Source organism: Labeo rohita, chromosome 22, assembly GCF_022985175.1.
Source record: "Labeo rohita strain BAU-BD-2019 chromosome 22, IGBB_LRoh.1.0, whole genome shotgun sequence".
NCBI classification, from domain to species: domain Eukaryota; kingdom Metazoa; phylum Chordata; class Actinopteri; order Cypriniformes; family Cyprinidae; genus Labeo; species Labeo rohita.
The window spans coordinates 26,840,265-26,864,848 of record NC_066890.1 but is presented as its reverse complement, the minus strand read 5'-3'; the positions used below and the strand labels follow the sequence as shown (position 1 = coordinate 26,864,848).

At 36.2% G+C, this 24,584-nt stretch overlaps 1 protein-coding gene across 1 annotated transcript in view; it reads right to left on the bottom strand.

Moving 5' to 3' along the window:
* nek7 (NIMA-related kinase 7) overlaps positions 1-24,584 on the bottom strand; it is a 96,147-nt gene that overhangs the window by 5,693 nt on the left and 65,870 nt on the right. The window contains exons 8-9 of the mRNA XM_051094716.1: positions 19,992-20,086; positions 55-168 (exon numbers count right to left, since the gene is read on the bottom strand). Of these exons, the coding sequence (XP_050950673.1) occupies positions 55-168; positions 19,992-20,086 (209 nt within the window). The remainder of the gene's footprint in view (positions 1-54; positions 169-19,991; positions 20,087-24,584) is intronic.

The window sequence follows — 24,584 nt, the reverse complement described above, 5'->3', positions numbered from 1 at the left end:
TGAAATACAGAAGAGTGAGAAAGCATGCTAGAATTTCTTGCGTTTGAAACCTACCTGTTCAGAGTAATGGTCAGACGGTAGTGGTGGGTAGTCACACTGCTCAATCTTTTTACACAGTGAGTAGAGGTTCATTTTGTCCCCGTAGAATGGACTCTGCAAGGCGGCCATCTATGTGAGGAAAAAAGAAATGTGAAAGGCGCTTTTAGAGAGAAGGACGTTTGGTTTTTAGACATTTTGTTAGCCTAAAAAATGGGTTACAAGTTCCTAAATGAACTGTTCACCCAAAAGTGAAAATTCGGTCATTAATGCGTTCCAAACCTGTAAGACCTTTGTTTATCTTCAGAACACAAACTAATATATTTTTGATGAAATTTGCACCCATATCTCATACACAAACCTTCAGCGCACACTAAATCTTCATCAAGCAGGGGCTTGACTGTTTTTGGAAGAGACTACGCTGTCCCATGTCACAGACGGCAGCAGGCAACTGCCATCTGTTTGCTCAAGACGTCAAAAAGCTAAGAGTCAAGACTAAAGAGCATGTTTCATGTCACTCCCGAGACGCTGTGTGTTACATTAACTATATTAAGACCAATAAACATTTTCATAATATAATTAGTTCATTAGCCTACCTTAGGCTGTTTACTGCAGTATCTTTGTGCAGTATTACAACAGAATTCAAATGATGTGTAGAGACAAATGTGCTTATTTTGAGCACATCACAGGCTCATTTAACTTCACTGGCAATTTCACATTTTTTTGCTTAAGGTTGTATTTTTGACTTGAAATGAAAACTCATTTACTAAATTATTTATTTGCCATCATGTCATTCTAAATCTGTACGACTTATTCTTCTGTTGAACACAAATGAAGATATTTTCAAAAGCGTTCGTAGTTGCACACCAAAATTTATTCAGAAAACCAGAAGAGGTACGATAATTAGGGTTATCATGTTCTCAGGTGATAAATTAAACCAGTCATAGTAAATTTCTTCGGCAATAAGCCACTTCTTAATATTTCAGGCTACTCATGAATCATTTGTAGATCAAGGTGGAGTGTGTCCATACTGCTCAAGTTTACCTGTTGTAGCTTTTCCATGTTGTGTGGACAAAATGGACACGGACACAGTCAAAACATGTCATCATAGATGTGCTGATTAAATGCGACTGAAATTACTATTTTTTCAACCTCATGTCTTTCCAAACCTGACTTTTGGAAAACATCTCAAATGTACATACAATGAAAGTAAATGGGGTCCAAAGTTGTTGATTTGGACTCCACTGACTTTCAGTGTAGGGACAAAAACTCTTGAAATTCTTCAAAATGGACACTGACAATCAAAACGTCATCATACATGAGCTAATTAACCTTTCCAGCTGAAAATTCCTTTTTTTTTTCCAACTTCACATCTTTCCAAACCTGACTCAGTTGTATATACAATGAAAGTAAATGGAGCCCAAGTTTTTTGTTTTAGACCCCACTGACTTCCAATATACAGACAAAAATGGTTGGAACATTCTCCAAAATGGACAATAACACAATCAAATCGTCAACATAGATGTGCTGATTAAACTTTTTGGCTGAACATTCATTTTTTCACCCTCATGTCTTTCCAAACCTGACTTTTGGAAAACATCTCAGGTCACATACAATGAAAGCAAATGGGGTCCAAAGTTGTTGTTTTGGACCCCAATGACTTTCAATGTAGGGACAAAAACAGTTGAAATTCTTCAAAAAAGGACACTGACAGTCAAAACGTCATCATAGATGAGCTAATTAAACTTTTTGCCTTAATTTTTTTTTTTCCAACCTCATGTCTATTCAAACCTGACTTCTGCAAAACATCTCAGTTGTTCATACAATGAAAGCAAGCTGTTGTTTTGGACCCCGCTGACATTCAAAATAGGGACAAAAACTGTTGAGATTCTTCAAAATGGACACTGACAGTCAAAATGTCATCATAGATAAGCTAGTTAAACTTTTTGGCTTAAAAATGTATTTTTTCAACCTCATGTCTTTCCAAACCTGACTTTTGGAAAACATCTCAGTTGTACATTCAAAGAAAAAAAAAGGGGTCCAAAGTTGTTGTTTTGGACCCCAATGACTTTCATTGTAGGGACCAAAAAATTTGAAATTTTTCAAAATGGACACTGACAGTCAAAACGTCATCATAGATAAGCTAGTTAAACTTTTTGGCTTAAAAATGTATTTTTTCAACCTCATGTCTTTCCAAACCTGACTTGTGCAAAACATCTCAGTTGTTCATACAATGAAAGTGAGTTGTTGTTTTAGACCCCACTGACTTTCAGAATAGGGACAAAAACTGTTGAGATTCTTCAAAATGGACACTGACAGTCAAAATGTCATCATACATGAGCTAATCAAATTTTTGGATGAAAATTCAGTTTTTCAACCTCATGTCTTTCCAAACCTGACTTGTGGAAAACATCTTAGTTGTATACCCAATGAAAGTAAATGGGGTCCAACGTAGGAACATTCTTCAAAATGGACACTGACATGTCAAAACATGTCAATTAAACTTAACTGTACTGGACAATGATTTAGGGAAAAAAAAAAAAAAAAAAAAAAAAAAAATATTGTTTGCCGTTTCGACTGGATATTTTCAATTGCTACAACTTTGGTGGATTGCTACTTTTTTTGTCCAAATAATGGAAACAACCCCACTGGACCTCTTTAACTTTCACTGTATGGACAAACACGCTGAGACACTTTTAAAAACATCTCCTCAGAAGAAACCAAGTCATACAGATTTAGAACAACATGTGATGACAAAACAATCATGATTTAACACTAACCACAGATGCCAAGCATCTTCAATAGAACCAATACTTTAAAAACATGCATGAAAATTGGCGTTAATAAATCTGGACAACTTAATTTGGACACATTTGCCAACTCATGTCCAATTATCTTTCTATATCTGGCCTGATACACTTAGCAAGAAAAATTATATATGTCCTGTCCCAATAAAGCCTTAGAAAAAGGACAGTGACATTTCAGCATTTCAGTAGATGTTTTGTGGGGGAAAAAAAGGCAGAAAGAGATGAACAACACTGTCGACGTCACATTTTCGGGACATAAATCACGGCAGTACTGAAGACATGCAGTGCATCCTGGTAGCCTGGAGCTGTGCAATCCCACTCAGCCAGGAAGGCGATGCTTTGATGACGTTATGAGATTATGATACTGCAAAAGCAGACTGGCAAAAACAGCCCCAAGCAAATCCACTGACTGTGGGTGAGGACATTTTCAGAAAAAAGCTTTCCAGATGCCAAGCATGCAAGCCACACAGTACTCGCACGAAACCACTACACCGCAAACGCACGCTGGACGAGAACTCAATTAAATTGACATAGAAGGACAGAGAGGAAACGGCGAGCGAGTTAACGTGGGTGGGGGCGAGGGGGGGTGTGATCGAGCGAGGCGAAACGACGGTCTGGGCTGTCAGAGGAGGAGCGGAGGAGAGGAGCGCCGAGTGGCAGAACTCATGGAGCAGAGCCGGTTTCATCGCTGCTCCGCACGAAATGGGAACGGGAGGGGTGGAGGAAGGAAAGGGGGAGTCCCTCTCTAATCACAGGCAGTGCTGGAACTGGGAGAACTGGGATGTTTCTGTAACATTTAGCGCTCTTACAGCAACCAGTACTTCTTATATATAAACTAAATGTGAGCAAAGCTCATCACCGTGATGTTGGGGTATTATGTGAAGGCAAGTCCAAAGAGACCACACCTAAGTGTCAATGCCTACATTCGCAAAGCACCAAAAACACAGTTAAGTGACATACAAACAAGAGTAATAATTGAATTCTATAACCAAAGTCACTTAAATTTTAATTTAGGATTCACACCTGTATTTGAGAAAGAGATCCGAACGTTTCAGATCCAATCACCGCTTTCCATCAAAGCATTCAAAGCTGTTGTAAATTAATTGAAATATGACGGATGAACTTATTTATATATTAATAATATAAAATTTTTAATACATGTGTGTTTGAGTCATATATACATGAAAATCAGGTGTGTTTCCTCTGATGAGTCAAGGGAGGCAGTGCAACATTTGTAGACAAAAAAAAAAAAGACATACAGCACTGTTGCGCTACGGGTGTCCTGAGTTCGAATCCCAACTCGAGGACCCTTCCCGATCTATCCTTTCGTAATAAAGGCAAAAATGCCAAAAATACACCTTTAAGAACAGAAAAAGAAAAACGTTCGTCGTACAAAACAACACCAATTTTACAAAATATAATATTAGAAAGTGTATAAATTACTCGCTTTTTAGAACAAGCTAACAAAGCGAAACACAATCAATTACAATATAAACAACTGCAATTCAGGCTGCTACGATTTATTAAATTGCTAAAAGTGTTGAATACAGCATTAAATTTAGGTCTTCTGTCATAGCGTCAAAGGCTTCTATACACGTTTATATCGTTGAGTATTGTACCTAAAAACTGATAACCTACAATTATTACCATAAAGAGCAATTTCTACCCAATTTAATCAATAAAAGTTGTTAACTCAGACACAAATTCAGAAAAGACTCCAACATTCAGTGAGGACGACAGAGTACAAATATCTGAGCCATTAAAATGAATTTTCATTGCGCTATACTTGAAGAGTAGAGTTAAATGGAGAAAACTAGTTGTAGAAGGCTGTTTTGCGTTAACGCAGTGCCCCTTGTGGTTGCACTGAGAATGCAAGCGGAAGACCGCATTTCTCTCGCCTCCCCTGAGCCCACTGAGTTTTAACAGATTTTGTTGAAGGGTAATTGTGAATAAATATGGGCAAAATCAGATGAGAGGAGGCAATGCATCCATCAAAATATGATTGGATATGACTGGTTATGTTTGGCTGTGATTGGTTCATGCAATAAATCCCGTCTCATGTTCGTACGCGTTCACAAATCAGTCTGAATGAAATGAGACTTGAAATGGCATGAAAACTGATCTGTGGGAGTTTTTAGTGAGTAATCAGCTTGGTGAAATTTAAAGTAAATCTCTGTGTCTGTGACCAATATTTACAGAGTTTTGATGACTGATGATTTAAAAAATTAAAAATACTTAAGTTAACTATTAAAAAGAATAGCTGAACATACGTTTTAACAACATACGTTTTTTGTGGTAGAACTGAGAATGCAACTCGAGCTTGCATTACGAAATTTAGTTTTGACACTTTAAGCTAATAAAAAGAAACAAATCAATTACAATAAAAAAACAACTACAATTCCAGCTGCTACGACTTATTAAAATGAGAAAAGTGTTGACTACAGCATTAAATATAGGTCTTCTGTCAATTCAAAGGTTTCTATAGACGTTTTATATCGCTGAGTATTGTACCTACACTGTAAAAATTGATTACCATAAAGAGCAATTTCTATCTGATTTAACCAATAAAAATTGTTAACGCAGACACAAATTTAGAAAAAATTCGAACATTCAGGGGGATGAAAGAGTACAAATATCTGAGCCATTAAAATGCAATTTCATTGCGCTATACTTGAAAAGAGTACAGCTGAATGGAGAAAAATAGTTGTAGAAAGCTGTTTTGCATTAACACAGTGCCCCTTGTGGTGGCACTGAAAATGCATAGGGAGTCTGTATTTCTCTCACCTCCCCTGAGCCCATTGAGTTTTAACAGAGTTTGTTGAAGGGTAATTGTGAATAAATGGGTGAAAATCACATGAGAAGAGGCAATGCCTCCATTGAGATATGATTGGATATGACTGGTAAAGTTTGGCTGTGATTGGTTCATGCAATAAATCCCATGTTTGTGCGCATTCACGAATCAGTCTGAATGAAATGAGTCTTGAAATGGCATTAAAACATGATCAGTTTTTAGTGAGTAATAAATAGTGAGTAAATTTTAGTGAGTAAATTTAAAGTAAATCTCTGTGCCTGTGACCAATATTTACAGAGTTTTAATGATTGATGATTCGAAAAATTAAAAAATACTTAAGTGAACTGCTACTGTGGTAGCACTGAAAATGCAACTTGATTACGAAATTGAATTTGACACATTTCAAGCTAATAAAGCAAAACACAATCAATTACAATACAAACAACTGCCATTCATTTACTAAATCACGAAAAGTGTTGACTACAGCATTAAATTTAGATCTACTAAATGTTTTAAACTGTAAATGTTTTGCAATTTGGGCATTTTTTATTTAATACCATTGGTAAACGTGTCACTCTACAAACACTACTAAATATAACATTATAAAAACAGAGAAAGAACTTGCATAAAAACTTGTGCAAACACTATTTTTTGCAGATAAATGCTGGATTTGAAGTCCTTTTTGTTCCCGCATCAGTTACAGGGATGGGAATGTGTCTATGTGTGTGACAGTAATGGGCTCTGTGAAGGAGTGTGTTTTGGCCAGACTGTGTTTGCTGTGTTTTCCAGTGGAAAAAAAAAAAATAAATAAAGGCTAGATGTTTTTTTCCCCGATATACAGAAGATGATATACCTATAGAGTAATTTCACAGCAACATCTGTCTCGGCAGCGTGCCGCCGCTCTTGCGATGAGTTCCTCGGGATAATTGCGACGCGCAGTACCGTAGAACGGCATTTAGCGAGATGAAAACGCAGCGGTGGCTTCGACTGTTTACATGCGGTGTGCGTACCTGTGGAAGTGTGGCCGCAGAGGGGGGTCAGGGGCGAGTAGCAGCTGTAGCCAGCAAAGGGTTAAACAAGGACCACCATATTTTCATGCATCTTCTGCTTCTGACAGATGAAAAATGTCAACTGTCCTGTTTTTATTTTGGAGTTTTTGCACTATTCATCTGGTTCATTAGTGCCTGGGCGCTCTTGGCCCTGACAGCTGCTCGCCCCGTGCTCCCGGCCCCTGAATTTTTCAGGCTAATTTGATTCGGGGCGCCCAGGCGATGGGCAAGATGATTGACTTGCTCCCTGACCCCCGGAGCCCAGCAGCTCCCCTCATTGGTATTCCAGAGGAGTCCACCCCGCACCACGCTGGCCTGCTGTCTGTCTGCGGGGCTTCGGCTACCGGTGCACGGTGGCGAAAGACACACGCGTTTACACACTCACATGCGCACACAAAAGAGGGGGGAAAAAACGCACACACAGACACCAAAGCTCAGAGGAACATACTTAAACAGAATCTCAACCACCAACACATAAGTGCGCTGACACAAATACACACCAGACACGTAAAAACAGCCACACCTGCTCGGAAACACACACACGCACACAGATAGGTGCTCACAATATCACAAGAATGAAAAACAACTAGAAAAGACAAACACATATGGCCACCCAGATAGGAAGACAAAAACAGACTCTTTTCTAATATCTATCTGAATACAACCTGACTGCATTGGCGTGCTACAACATTTTTTTAATTTGTGAACTCTTTAGGCCAATATATGTATTTTTTTCTCTATGGACTCCAACACATGGGGGGAGGGGCGACAGTTCAAATATATAATTTTTACTGTGTTACTTTCAAAAAGAGTAGAGTTGAACAGAGAAAACTGGTTGTAGAAGGCGGTTTTGCGCTAACACAGCGCCCCATGTGGTAGGACTGAGAATGCAACTCGAACTTGCATTACGAATTGAATTTTGACACATTTTGGCACATTAAATTAAGCTAGCAAGGCTAAACCCAATCAATCGCAATATAAATGACTGCAATTCTAGCTGCTACAATTTACTAAATTGCGAAAAAGTGTCGACTACAACATTAAAAATTTAGGTCTTCTATCACTGTCTATATATATATACACGTTTCTATATACTGTATGTTTTTATGTTATTAAGTATTCTACCTATACCTTACCATAATAAGCAATTTCTACCTGATTTAACAAATAAAAATTGCAAACAGCGACAAAAATTGCGAAAACTGTCAGGGGGTGACGTAGTTCACATATGTGAGCCATTAAAACAATTTTTATTGTGTTATATTCAAAAAAACTGAGTTAAACGGAGAAAACTGATTGTAGAAGGCCGATTTGTGCTAACACACTGCCCCTTGTGGTAGCATTGAAAATGCAATGTGAACTTGCATTACGAATTAAATTTTGACACATTTCAGCAAACCAAATCAAGCTAACATAGCGAAACACAATCACAATATAAATGACCGCAATTCCCACTGCTACAATTTACTAAATTTCAAAAAGTGTTGACTATAGCATTACATTTAGGTCTTCTGTCATTACGTCAGCGGTTTCTATATACATTTTTACACGATGAGTATTTCACCTACACTGTAAAAAGTGGTAACCTGCAAATGTTAACATAAAGAGTGATTTCTAACCGATTTAACCAATAAAAATGGCAAACAGACACAAATTCAGAAAAAAAAACTCCAATACTCAGGGGGAGTTCAAATATCTAAGCCATGAAACCTTAATTTATTGCGTTATATTTGAAGAGTATAGCTGAAATGAGAAATCTGGTTGTAGAAGGCAGTTTTGCGGTAACACAGCACCCCTTGTGGTAGCACTGAGAATGCAACTCGAACTTGCATTATGAATTGAATTTTGACATTTTGCCACACCAAATCAAGCTACCAAAGCAAAACACAATCAATCACAATATAAACACATGCAACTTCGACAAATGCAACTAAATTGCGAAGTGTTGACTACAGCTTGAAATTTAGGTTTTCTGTCACTGCGTCAGCAGTTTCTATATATACTTTTTATATCGTATTGAAACTACACCTGCAATTGTTACCATAATGAGCAATTTTTATCCAATTTAACGAATAAAAATTGCAAACACAGACACAAATTCCAGGGGGCGACATATTTTACATATCTGAACCATTAAAATAATTTTCATTGCATTATATTTGAAAAGAGTAGAGTTGAACGGAGAAAACTGGTTGTAGAAGGCAGGTTTGCGCTAACACACTGCCCCTTGTGGTAGCACTGAAAACGCAACGTGAACTTGCATTACTAATTGAATTGACACATTTTGGGGCACTAAATCAAACTAACATAGCAAAACACAATCAATCACAATATAAACGACTGCAACCTTGGCTGCTACATTCAACTAACTTGCGAAAAGTGTCGACTACAGCTTGAAATTTAGGTTTTCTGTCATTGCGTCAGCGGTTTCTATATATACTTTTTATATCGTTGAGTATTGAACCTACACCTGCAATTGTTACCATAATGAGCAATTTTTATCCGATTTAACCAATAAAAACACAGACAGAAATTCCAGGGGGCGACATTACATATCTGAACCATTAAAATAATTTTCATTGCGTTATATTTGAAAAGAGTAAAGTTGAACGGAGAAAACTGGTTGTAGAAGGCAGTTTTGCATTAACACACTGCCCCTTGTGGTAGCACTGAAAATGCAACGTGAACTTACATTACGAACTGAATTTTGACATTTTGGGGCACCAAATCAAGCTAACATAACGAAACACAATATAAATGACTGCAATTTCCACTGCTACGATTTACTAAACTTTAAAAAATGTTGACTACAGCATGGAATATCTTCTGTCGCTGCATCTATATACGTTTCTATATATATATTTTTATACCACTGTGTATTGTACCTACACCATAAAAAAATGGAAACCTGCAATAGTTACCATAAAAAAAATGTTTCTATATATATTTTTATACCACTGTGTATTGTACCTACACCATAAAAAAATGGAAACCTGCAATAGTAACCTAAAAAAAAAAACTAAAAGTTTGATCCAATTTAACCAATAAAAAATGTTTAGTTGGTAAAAATTGATGTATTTAGGTTGATTCAATGATTTAATTTTTTTTTTTTTTTTTTGGAACAAAACTAGTTTTTTTTTAATTTATCATAATGGTCAGTATTAATTTTTTACATTCAGACTAGGTTTGCCATCTTATATTTAAAATATTTACCAACGCTATTAATTTCATACCACACTTAAATGTAATCTTTGGCAAATCTCAAAATGAATATCCATTTTCCATACCACACATTATAATGTTGTAATGTCTAAATTCACTTGTAGAACTTAAAACGACTGAGCTTTTTTATGTAAAATTTATTTTGACAAAATAGTATAGAATTTTAATGTCAGCCAATTATCAGACATCAGCCATAACACGAAAATAAACACTGGCTTGTCGTCTCAGCATTCGTATCAATCTAGGAGATCTTTCCATTGTCTTAATATTGATCTTTGTACTTCGTTGAACTCTTTGCATGCCAATTAATCTCCTAGCGAAAGTCCTAGTTCTCAAGAGCCATGGAAGAGGGCGTATCGTATGAAAAGAGTCATGTTCGAGTGTGAGAAAACCATCATTATTTCATGTTCCTCATCCTTCCCGCACTCTTCTTTAATGATATATTAATCAAATGGAGGCGCAGGCATAAGGAAGGAACACAATTAAATATGAATTCATATTCTGCGACTTGAAAAGTCCCCGTCTGACGCCACAAACAGGCACCGACTTGAACCTACACACGCAGTGATGTTTAAGCTCTCTGGGTTTTCCTCTTGAACAAATGAGAAGAGAAAAATCACCACTTCCTCTCCATTACCCCGAGAAGAAAAGTTTCAGACACGTGTTATGTTTGTAAATTTGCTGAATGAGTGTGCAACGCTTCTTCGGTTTTATGCATCATTAGCAAAACATGGGTGCGGCAGCTCATCAGAATGTTAAGAGTTCTTCCGAGACGCTGGCGTTCACGTACGCCGCTCTCCCAAAGCATCTTTAAAGAACATGAGTATTCCGCAGCTGTACACGGCTGGGCCAAATTAATTCACTAAGCTATCAAATTAAAATCTGAGATCCGTGGTGAGAAGACACCAAGGTATACTGGGTAATCTATATTTGAATAGGATGCGGGGCGGGCTTAATTAGCTCAAACGTCTTGATGGATGTTTACTATTCAGGTGTGGGATAACACTTCTCAAAAAATATCTGCTTTAAAAATGTAATACATAAACCTCCCAAACTCTGAAAACGAAGTGCTACGCAACATCCCCTCAACTACGGACTAAGCATTCTTATTTAATGACGGAATATCATTAGCAACACATATCAAAAATGCAACACTCGTCTTGCACGGCGTGCATGCTAATCTGTTTACTTTTAACGCTCTTGCTAATCCGATTCGGTTCTCATCTCCGACGTTCTACTGAAAACACATGGTCGTAAACGAAGATGTGACTTCACAGTTTTAATTGTAAAACCTGGAGCAGGAAACCTGGCCTCGTGTTTTTGCGATGAAGGGAGATGCAATGGTCTCGGCCTCTTATTTATGCCAACATAAATCCGAAACACCTTCGGGAACGGCTATTAAGAAGAGGTTTAAGAGGACTTCAAAAGGCCCGGCCAGACCGTGAGCGTAGAGATCCACCAATATGAACTCAGTCTGTCTTTAATAGAGAGGGGAGACGGTGCGGGTCGGAAACGGCGAGGACACCGAGAGGGCCATCTGGGTAGCTCAAGACGATCCTTTTATTTTCAGCGCCATAAAACTCAACACCAAAACCAATTGCATGAGCGCTCCAAGGATGGGTTAAGGAGATCATAGGCTAATACAGCCACAGGAAATGGTCTTGATGGTTGGGGGGAAGGAAAATATAGAAGAGTACCCATAAAAATTTGTGGTCTGATTCAAGGTTAAAACGAAGTCAACTGAAAGGCGAATTCAGTGAACACTAGTGGTGGGGATTTGATTCAACTCAGTGACTCGATTCATTCACCCAAACGATTCACTGAAAGAAACAAGCCTAAACATTTTATTCAAATTTGCATAAACAAATCTATGAAGAGGCTCTAGAAAAAGTGCTTAAGCATAAGCATAATCATCAGAATCGTAAATGGAAGGAAGCATACTTCATTTGACAGTCCGCACTTTAATATGCGTCAAAATTAGTGCCATTATTGTTAACTAATAGTAATACTATTAAAAATCATTTTTTGGCAATTGAAATAAGGTACATTAATATTAAATGAAAAGCACAATAGATATTTTACAAAACTTAAAGGTAGAAATGAAAAATTAGGCCAACTGAAATAACTGGGGGAAAAAAAAAAAAAAAAAAAAAAAAAAAACTAAAATTACCACTTACAATAAAAGGTCAACTCTTCTCTTTTTTTTTTTCCTCTATGTGACAGAAAAAAATAGTTATGTTTTATTTATTTTTTATTTTATCAGAATGGTACAAAACTTGATAAAGGTTTTGTATTTGCTATGTGAGGAAAAAAACATGTATTTATTTATTTATTTATATTTATTTTTTACTTTTTTGGAATGGTACAAAACTTGGTACAGGTTTTGTATTTGCTATGTGAGGGGGAAAACTATTTTTTTTTTTTTTACTTTATTGAAATGGTACACAACTTGATAAAGGTTTTGTATTTGTTATGTGAGGAAAAAAAGCTATTTATTTATTTATTTATTGACTTTATCTGAATGGTACAAAACTTGGTAAAGGTTTTGTATTTGCTATGTGAGAAAAAAAAAACTATTTTTTTTTATAATTTTTGATTTATTTATTTTTACTTTATTGGAATGGTACAAAACTTGGTAAAGGTTTTGTATTTGCTATGTGAGAAAAAAAAAAAATACTTATTTTTATATTTTTACTTTACTGGAATGGTATAAAATCACATTGCGATATCTTCAATACTTCTTGAGTTACAGGCAAGTGAACTTTGGAAAAAGAATATTTATGGTACTCAGACTGGTATATTTAATGCAGTTGTCTTGTTAGAAGGAAACAAGATAAATCTCTAGTTTTAACATTATTTGTTCTTCAGACATTCAGACTTTAAAAAAAAAAAAAAAAAAAAAAAAAAAAAGTGTGTCATATTTTTTCAAACTGACCCACATCTGGTTTTTGACCACTGAAAATGTGTACATTTTAACAAATTTACTACTAGAGCCATATTGAAATCCCCAAATCTCTGGAACCGAATCTCACAAGGCCTTAAAAATGATGATGCCAAAAGTAAAGTTGGTCAAGACCTAATATCTAAAAAGGCATTAAGATATCTTTAAAACTTCTTGAGTTACAGGAATGGAAACTTTGGAGGAAAAACTTGAAAAGTGTAATTTCCCCATTTTTGAATGGTCACCATTGGCACATAATGCAACAAAGACTGCTAAAGTCGTCAACAGATTTTACTACTAGAACTACCAACCTCTGTGTAAAAATAACATTATGATGCTGCCATCTTTCTGAAGTCATTTTACCCCCCTTTCTGATTCTGAATTTCAGGTGAAAATTGCCATTTTGACCTTCCGCTACAAAACAGTGGATTACTCAGTAAACATTCATCCATGACATTTAATATTTTGGCTTTCATCACTATACATGTGTATCTTTCCTTGGAAAAAATATTAGCGAAATCAAAACTTTGGTTGTTTTGAGACGGAATGACCCAAATGTGTTTGGAAGTGTGTGAAAGGCTGCAAAAACTTGGCATAAAGTTTAACAGCAGTTAGCTTTCAGCCTACTAAAACATTTATTGGCTACTTTGCTGAACGCCCAAAACATGAACTAAACACCCAAACAGACGGTGTGACCCTCAATTCTTCCACTTAGCACAAAACCACACATTTTCTCTCTGTTGCAGAGAGCTGTCAATAATGCAGATGGACCGTGCAGTACAGTGCAGCGCTATTGACAGATGCGCAGTGGAGAGCACGTGTCCCGTCTGCCGTGAAGGCCGTTTGGGAGTCAACCACAACTCTGGCCTTGTCCTGAACCCCTCCTCTCTTCATCACAGGACGGCCGGCCAGCCACATCAGCTGACCAAATGAGCTCCAACTGAGAGCATGGGCATCAAACGGAATAGAAGATGCATATGGAGGAATACAATGCACAGGTATTGATGATTTTCAATCGAGGCCTCGCGACCTCAACAGCTCGCACCGCCCCTGCCCTCCTCGAATCCCCCATAACAGATCGACTGAAAGATTCATGCTCTCAGAATAAAGGAATTACATGCACACATATAGGCCTTTCACACAAAATAGATCAATGGGGATCAATGGAAGATGGCACAAGTCTGCAAATTACCAATTCAGCAGTTCAGCACTACAGCTAGCTTTCGATTGTCTGCTAAGACAATGTTTACACACACACCAAAATAAATAATGAAACTGGACATACACAATATAAGGGCCTATATGTATGAAATGAACATCAATGAAATGACGTAATAGAAAAAGATGCTTTTTGTCCTATCTATTAAATTATTCAAAAATACATTAGAAATTGATTTTAGACATTCAATGGCTTGAATACATCTCTACTCCAAATTACAGTTCATCATGATATTCTAGCTGTTCTGACATTAAAATGATGAAGAAAAAAAATAAAATAAAAATTTAAATGCTTCACAGCTTACATAACATGTAAAAAACTTATTATATTAGTTCAGGTTGTAAAAGTTATGCAACTTTCCAAAAGTGGGATTAGAAATAAATTAATTAAAAGAACAAAACAAAACAAAAAAAAAATATATATATATATATATATATATATATATATATATATATATATATATATATATATATATATACACATATAAAAATGAAATAAATTATTATTATTATTATAATAAATAAATAAATACAATTTTTTTTTCTTTAATTGTTCTTTTTTTTCCTCTCTCTTAAATAAATGTATATGTAATATCATACATGCTAATAAAAAGTAATTTGTACACTTTTCCCCTTAAACTTTTTAATTTTTTTTTTTTTTTTTTTTTTTTTTTTTTGAGAACAAGCCATTAATCCACATACACACTAACTAAAAAAAATAAAGAAATAAAACATTTAAAAAAATCTTGAAAAGCTTGAAAAATGTAATTTGATTGTAAAATGTTATTTTTTTGCAAACGTTTCTTAATTTTCTGAGGACACCCAACTGATTCACATATAAACTCATACTTGCATATAAAATCTTTGCTGTCTTTTGATTTTTAAAAGTTACTTCAATTTGTAATAAACATTGAGATGATCAAAAAACGTCACAACTGTAATAACTAAAGAAATATTATAAATGAAGAAAAAACCTGCTTCAACCAGCTTATTACCATTTAACAAACTTATTATATTAGTTCAGACTGGTTGTAAAATATCACGTTATACAACTTTCCAAAATCGGGTGGGTAAATAATAAATCAATCAAAATTGGGGAATTTTTTTGTATTGTTTTTGTTTTTTTTTAAAAATCGTGAACAAAAAATGAAATTTACAAAGTAATAAAAAGTAATTTGATTGTTTTTTTTTTTGTTGTTGTTTTTTTTTTTACTTAATCTCTTAATTTAAGCCATTGATCCACATACAGACTCACAAATTAAATTTAAAAAAAAATGGTAAAGCTTAAAAAAAACATTAATTTGACTGTAAAATTTTATTTTTTTATAAGCTTTTCTTACTTTTCTGAGCACACGCCATTGCTCCACATACAGACTAACTCATAATAAAATACAAAATCTGTGTCTTCTTTTTAAATTTTTAAAGTTAAAAAAAAATTGTAATGAACATTGAGATCAACTGAAAACTCAAAAACTCTGTAATAATGAAAGAAAAACAGTCCGCAGTCCTCCTTTACTGTAACATCACAGCGACTGCCGGCGGGTTTGCCGATCATCAGATCTGTCACTCAAACAGATGTCAATTCATCACCTCCCGGCTCCCCGCCTCCTCCAGGTCACGTGACCTGCTGGAAGCGGGACGAGATGAAAGTCTCCGCGTACCGAGGGGCGACAGCGCCGATCTGTTCGAGGCCGAGCCCGGACCTGGCTTTAACAGAAGCTTAAGAGATCACAACTGTTCCCCGTTTGCCTTCTCCCCGCACTTGGCTGACCCATGGCCACTGCTAAGCAGGGCGGACTGATCACACTGATGGGCCTGGTGCATTATGGGAGACTAATTAGTGCCAAGAAACACTGTCTCCAAGCAGCGGTGAACTCAGATGGTTGTTTTTCAGCCCCAGGCACTTTGGGAGGTGTAGCTACTGGTAAGCTTCCCCCCAAAAAAAGAGGCAAAAGACGAAGTGGAAGGGAAAAGGAAAAAAAAAAAAAAAAAAAAAACACACTCAGGGGATTGGAGGGATAGAACGGGTACCGGACTAACAATGTGTCTATTTCCACACTGTGTGAGTGTGAATTTGCGCCTGCTTGCGTGTGTTTATACACCATTTTTTGGTAGCCAGTACGTCTCGTGGGATCAAGCACCATGTCATTTACGGATTGCTGCTACCCATTCCAGGTGGCCCAAGTCACCTGGTTAAGAGGAAACTAGGGCCAAAAACACAGAAACACACAAAATGCCCACTTTTGAACAGGAATCGGCTATTTCTCAAGATCTTATGTAAGATCTGACACTGTCTGATGCTCAAAGGGACAGTTTTCCTGAAAATCACAAATTATCATCTACTCACCTTGATGTCATTTCAAAAAACTGACTGTCTTTCATTAAGCCCAAAATTAGCATTTTTGAAGAATATCCAGGTTGTTTTCTCCCCCCTTAATTTAATAAATCTTCTGAATAAAAAAAAATCAATGAATTCCAGTTACTTTCTACAGTCTGAAATAGTTTGTCTTGCATTTCTAAGATACATTACTGAAACCTTTACAAACAGTGGTTTTCAAACAGGGGGCCTTCCAGGGTGGGCCCGTAAGTCTTCATACCCAGTAATTTGAAGACCTGTATAGCTTAATATAACGTAAATGATGTCTCTTACTGAAATATGGAATAGAAAACCCAATGCATCAAGAGGGGGTGAAAACTTTCGGAATTGAAGATCAGGGTAAATTTGACTTATTTTGTCCTCTGGGAAATGTGTAAGCATATTCTGTAGCTTCTGAAGGGCAGTACTAAATGAAAACAAATGATATCCAGGTTAAATAAGAAAAATGTACACATTTTCATTATGTCCAAAAGTTTTCACCCCCGGCTCTTAATGCATTGTTTTTCCTTCTGGAGCGTCAGTGAGCGTTTGAGCCTTATGTAATAGTCGCATATGAGTGCCTCAGTTGTCCTCAGTGTGAAAAGATGAATCTCAAAATCATACAGTCATTGTTGGAAAGGGTTCAAATACACAAAAATGTTGAAAAACCAAAGAATTTGTGGGACCCAAAGGATTTTTCTGAAGAACAGCAGGCTGTTTAACTGTTCTGGACAAACAAGGCACTTATGAACAACTATCTCCATTGTGGACTATATGTAAACGTCTTTTATGTGAAATATCTAATTCAGGTCAGTACTAAATGAAAAAAAAAATAAAATAAAATAAATAAATAACATGCATTTTGCATGATCCCTCTTATTTTAGTAAAATAAAAAACATTTTGCAGATTCTGCAAGGTGTATGAAAACTTATGACCTCAACTGTATATCCATCACCACCTGTGCTTATTTTATTTTCTGAGTTGTGCTGTGGTAAAAATAACACCAGTAGCTCACCGAATGCAACCATTTTACAAAATCTAAATAATGGCACCCCACATAGTCCAACATATGTATAAAATGATGTGGATTTTTTAAATAACGTAATCTACTACAGGTCTGCTACTCGACCCAAAACCTGAGAGAATTTCGGGACCCGTCGGGTTAATATTTGACAAATAGCTTCGGGTTCGGGTCGGGCTCGGGTTTGTAGCTAAGGTAAAACTATATGCAGCAGGCTACGATTTTACTGACGCACGCACACTACTTGCATAGAGATCGGAGAATGCGCAGGGCAAACACAGAAACACTGTGGCGCAGAGAAACTTTTATTAATAAAATAGCATCGATACTGACTGGCTACATTATTTCTCAGTAAAACTGCTGTAACTAAACTCAGCTTCATTGTTTGTAGACACAGGTCTGTGCAACTTTCCTTAACCCCTCTCTCTGGTTAATTCATTCAAATAAATGTTATAATTAATTCAAATAAATGTGACTGTACCACACTTAATCTCCGCTTGATTTAAAAAATACAGAACGAGCCATAACTGACGAAAACGACTAATTTTTACCCTTTGCTTTCAAGTGGTGCATTAAAATCATGCTAGCTGGCTCATGCTAGCTGGATATCCTATAACATGTGCGTTCAGTTTGTTGTATAAGCTGTATTTAAAACTAAATTTGTTTTGCTCTTGTGCCTGCTTTGTTCTAACGGTCTCTCTGTCACAAGCAAGCTAGCTGAGTGCAATGACTGCGATGCAGCAATCAGGAAAACTTATTACGGTTTACAAGAAAAAATGCACAGTGGAAGAATTATGATCTTGTCGTTACAACCAATAAAAATGGAATTTATGTTATCATTGCACCTGTTGTTCGTAAAATTTCGTAACTTGTAAGTGCTTTATTTGCCTTGTATGTTGAACTGGCCGTGAGCCTTAATGAAACCGTTTCTTTGTATTTGTTTACTGGCCATTGCATGCAATCGCGAAATGCAGCATATTTATTCGTTGTGAAAACCAATTTCGGGTTCAGCTCGGGGTCAGGCTCTAAATTTAAAAGTTCCACTCGGGACGGGTCAGGTCAGACGATCTCGGGTACGGGCCGGGTTCAGGCTTCAGTTTAAAGCCCGTGCTCTAGTTTCTACTACATATTTTAGTAAGAGACATCATTTACATTATATTAAGCCATTCAAGTCTTTATACCCAGGAATCCCTTTAAAATGTTAGAAGAAAAAAAAAAAAAACACTAAAAATTAGGATATACAATGTGACATATTTTGATTACAACATAAGTACTAAAGGGGGGCTTTGTTGTCAAAAAAAAAAAAAAAAACTAAGAATCACTGCTATATAAACATTTACAACATACTAATTCAATTTACTGTTAAATCTAATTGAACTGTTTATGGAATCAAATTAGTCTGTTTTTTGGGGTTGGGGGCAGCAACTTATGAATCATACTAACTCGCTGTCAGCCCCAATTTCTTTTTTTTTTTTTACCTCTAGAATTTGGATATTTGGCTTCCACTTCTCGAAATGACAAAAGAGCACAATGAAGTATCATAAAAACGATTCATATGACTCATGTATTACACATTCTCCAAAGCTTTACGTTCATCTAAACAGACCAAAATCTGTAGTTATTCACTGAAAACCCATCCATCGTAGCTCTTCTTGGTGCATGTACAAGAGTAAGAACAAGCAACGTCTAATTTGTGAATGAATCACTCATGTGATCTTCTTTTAAATAAATGTAATCTTTTTTAATAAATCAATCAGTCTAGCTAACAAAACTGTGAATGACTCATTCACAAATCAGCTGATTTGGTTCTCAATGACTCACTGATCCAATCGCTGCTAACCCTAATGCTGACAAGCTCACTGGAGGTAAAAAATTAATGAACAGCAACTGAAATTTAATTAAAGTTTACCATATGACTTCAGAAAACTTGGAGTCACATACACAACTTTTATGATGTTTGTCATTAGAAGCTTGACAGCCTCACTTTCATTATATTGAAAAAGTTCTTCACAAATGTACCTTTCGTGTTTCATTGAAAAGGTTTGGAATGACACGATGATGACTAAAAGACAAAACGTTTATTTTTGCGTCATCTACCCCTTTAAGGTCTAAACATTTATTAGAGCCGAAAAACACAGCTGACCTCCTTGCAAATTCATTTTCAGTTTAGACTTAGAGCTGAAAGGAAAAACTGCTGCTCTGAGTCTAATGGATCCTGGTCGGCTGTGTCGTGGAGAAGCGTATGCTGTTAAAGCCTAATCAAAGCAGTCAGTATCATTTCGTACCAAGAGCAGTGGATGTTATTTAAAACACATGTAAATGTCATTCAAATTTCCTCATCAGCTTGGGAACATACTCCAGGTATCCTTCGCGGAGACCATTTACTCTCTGAGTACAAAACCATGTTGTAATTTTCACGACAGACCGCAAGGTGTAGGATTGCGTCTCACAAAAGGAGACGAACAGCACTGGCAGAAGCTCGGGAAGAGGACGGGCTGGGGTGCATAAACGGAGGAGGGGGAGTGATGGGATGAGTTTCTATACCTTACCTCATAGAGCAGGCAGCCTAGCGACCAGATGTCAGATTTGAAGTTATATCCGTTTTCGTGTATTCGCTCGGGAGACATGTAATATGGGGTGCCCACTGGAACAGAAAAAAAAGACAGATAGAGACAGAGAGAGAGAGGGAGAGTGAGTTAGGCTGTCTGGTTTGCTATGCGAGGAGTTCATCCATGGATGCTTCATTGACAAAGGTTTCAGACTGAGGAGTTTTAGATGACTAAAGAGAGGTTGCTAACAACAAACTCAGCCATGCGTGTGTACAGTGTGGAGGGAAACACATTTTAACGCTTGTACACTATTGCTGAAAACATTGGGGACAGTAGGGTTTTTAGCTTTTCTTTCTTTTTTTAAGAAAAACTAATTTTATTCAGTAAGGACACTGAATTGATCAGAAATGACAGGAGAGACATTTATGACGTAACAAAAGATTTCTCAAATCAACCATCATGGGGTTTCAAACCCATAAGACCTTTGTTCATTTTCAGACACAAATTAAGATATTTTTGATGAAATCTGAGAGCTTTCTGACCCTGTATAAAGAGCAACGCAAATGACGCCTTCAAGGCCCAGAAAGGTAGTAAGGACATCATTAACCCTTGTGTGTCAATTTAAAAAAGTTACACATAGGTTCATAAAGGCAAATGTCCTCTATGTGAGACAAAAATGTCCATGTCAAAAAACTAAAAATGTGAAGTTCGGGAGTCCAGACTTAAGTTGTTGACTTAAACTGGCAGATTATTGTTGAAGTTAAAAAACGTTGTAAAAAAAACGGAAACCAAAAAGGTTATAGAGGTTTAAGTTTATGAAATTGATTTATGAGCTATTTTTTAAATAAAATATATATTTTATATAACAATTTGAACTAAAAAATTGATTGAAAGTCAAAGGCATAAATCTAAACAAGTTGTGTTCCAAATTTGAGGTTGATGTATAAAAAAATTAGCTTTTAGTAAGATTTTGTTTGGGTACACTACCAAACTTTTCCTATTAGATTCAAGCAAAGCTCCGCTGGCATTCACAGTGCAGTACTGTATAAGTTCTCTCTAAACATTACAGGTGTGCACACACAAACACACAAAATTTTAGTTAGGACACACATACAAACCACACTCTGACATCCATACCAACATACCCACACAATTATAGCTGCATAATTTATCCAATAGACTCTTTAGTTTGCATAAGCAGAAAACAGGAATAAAGCGAAAACTGGCTTTATATGCCAAACTTGAAAAAAAAGGGCACAATCAAAAAAAAAAGAAAGTCATAAAAAATTTTAATTTTGAAGCCTTGCCAACAGAATGAAAGCCTGTTAACAAATATTGCATCATTTTATAGTTATACGGCTCTGGGATTAAAAATTGCAGTTTTAATTGGTTTCAATGAGGACATTTTTGTCCAAAAGGTCATGAGAGGAACTATTTTTTGTACCTAGCGTAAAATAGGTTTATTAAAGGAAATGAGGGTGAAATATTAAAATTCCAATAAAAATACACACCTGAGCCAAAAATTATGCAGTTAGCATTAACACAGGCAAAGTTATCAACAAAAAAAAATAATAATAAAATGGACATATGTCCATAAGGTTGCACAAGGGTAAAAATAGTCCATGTGACATCAGTAATTTTAGGAAACTATGAGAATACTTTTCGTGCGCAAAGAAAAAATAACGACTTTATTTAATGATTTTTCTCTTCCGTGTCAGTCTTTAACGCGTCAACACTGTAAAAAAAAAAAAAAAAAAATATATATATATATATATATATATATATATATATATTGTTATATAAACATAATATTTGTTACCCCGCTGCCTTAAAATGTTTTTGTTTAGTCAACTTGAAATTTTAAGTTGATGTTAATTTAAGTGAAAACTGGAATATTTTAGTTGACTAAACTAAAAATCAGTGGCGATAATTTATTTTTAGTTGAAAAATTTGTTTTTAACAGTACCATGATGCAATTATTTTGATTTTCTTTGCACACAAAAAGTATTCTTGTAGCATAAAATTACAGTTGAACCACTGATGTCACATGGACTATTTGAACAACTACCAACTACCTTTCTGGGTCAGAACGCTCTTGGATTTAATAAAAAAATATCTTAATTTGTGTTCTGAAGATGAACGAAGGTCTTACAGGTTTGGAACGACATGAGGGTGAGTAATTAATGACAAAATTTTTATTTTTCAGTGAACTATTCCTTTAAATTTATCCTCATTAATTACAACAAAACTAATTTCTCAATTTGAGGTAGATGAATGTAATAACTTTGATTTAGTCAATTAAGTGGGTCGTTAGACTGATTTAAACCCTTTATTAAAAACAGCATATGCGGTTCTCGATTCTCATGATTGAATTATAAACCCATTTGAGAAACAGAAACAAAGACATTTCTACTCAACGAGCATGTATTGTACTTCTGAAAGAATTTTAAAGTTTCAGAATACCATTCAGGATTCCATTTTTGAACATCTTACTCCAACAAACTTTAGATTTACACTTATTTAGTCTAAGTATTTAAAGACAACACCTGGAAAGGAGCTACTGTGCACAGAAATTACACTAAATACACATACAATTTAGTAGAACAATGGCAATTACATAAAACCGCATTCATTTGGGATGTATGACGTAACTAACATGATCTGAAAATAACACAACCTGTGTAATTTGGAAACGGCAGTGGTTTGACGTTCAGATTATGACTTGTAGAACAACTTTTACAGATGAAGCCAAATGTGAATGTTCATGAACGCATGTAGGTGGGTGGTTTAGAGAGCTGGGGAGGAGGGGGGATTGGGGAATGAAAATCTCAGCTTACATGTGAGGAGATTTCAAATCTCTCATTCACCTCTCATTACAAAAGAACCTCACTGATTTACAACAGGAGCCATTCAACAGGGCCAAATGAAACTTTAATCAGTTCACTCATATTTTTTTCCGCTCTCCACTCTTTGACTGTCTTTGAAATTCGATAAAACCAAAAACAGCCACTGTACCAAAACCCTCTTCAATGGTTTTACCAGAAAAATGTACGTCCTATCTGATGATTTCACACTGTGGCGCAGGCTAATGCGTGACGGCTAACCACCAATGTATACTGGTTTGGTTCTCTTCAAAATGTTTTTCCTAAATTAGTTTATTTTAAAGTATAACTAAGAGAGTGAATTGGGGACGGAGTTATCTTTCTGTTCGACCAATGGAAGACAGCGGAATTGTTTGGGAAGCCTGCCAAAGGTAAACAATGATTACGTGCTATGATGTCGCATATGTTGAAAGGCATTGAGAATCGCACTGTGACAGACGTGAGACTGAGCAGAGCGTCAGGTCGCTTAGTCTGTGGCCCTGCAAAGAATTGTGGGTAATTGGCAGTGACTAATAGCCATCAGGCAGAAGAGCGGGACCCAAGAGGCCAGTCAAACTCCCCGTGCTCTACTCCCTGAAGCCGTGACAAGCTCCTTACTGCTCAGTGACTGTGGCCAACCAGCCAGGCAGCGTGAAAGATTGATGATAGAAATAGGGAGGGGTAAAAAAAGAAAAAAAGAACAGAGTTTAAAAAAAACAACATTCTGACAAATGCTCGCAGTTTACGGAAGTTTAGCCTTGGCACAAACAGCTCACATCTGACAAAGCGTTAAGAAGTCTCAGGTGGTGAGAACAAGAGCCAAAACGAAACGTCTCGACACCGAACGGTGTCAGGATGGTTGGGCGGGTAGCGGTGCAGAGGTTGAAACACTTGCTGAGAAAAACACAAGCAAAGACGTGGCCCTCCCCTCCTACCGTCTCGCCCTATGATGCAATCAGTGTCAAACCGACCTACGTTAAAAAGCATTTTCTTTTATACGAGTAGAAGAAAGTCAAATAGATGGTGAGAGCTGGCCTATGAGAAATCCGAAATGGCATCAGTGGCATCTGAATGGTCAATATTATTGACTTCAGAAGCCATATGTGCATGTCTATGCAGGGTCAGAAAGCTCTCGGATTCATCAAACTTATCTTAATTTGTGCTCTGAAGATGAACAAAATTCTGGTTTCAAATGCCGTAAGGGTGAGTAATTAATTTTTGGGTGAACTATGCCTTTAGTTGTTATTAATCAATGTATGCCAACTCTAATACTGTTCAATAGCCAATAGGGGATCAATATATTATACATCTCTAAATATCCATAAAAAGCTAAACAAAAAAGTAAAAAAAGAACAGTTTTTGAAAACACTCCAGCCATCTGCCACTGGTCACACATATAGCCCCGCCTCTAAACTCATGCTACTGGTTGAGCCATATTTCAGGATTCTAAAATGAAGCAATGCTTTAAAAAAAACAAAGTGTTGACACTTTTTGTGGAAATGAACTTACGAATGGTCTGCTTAACAGTAGAATGGTCTACTTGACACTAGCTTGCGAAAAACCAGTTTAACACTGGAGAAAAAAATAAAAAATAAAAAAATGTGGAAAAAAGCGTAAACCCAGAAACGCCACACACACAAAAAAAAACAAAAAACAAAAAACAAAAACACACTAATATTTGTCAATAACCAAAATGATACTAATATATTGTGTATCTCCAAATATCTGTCAA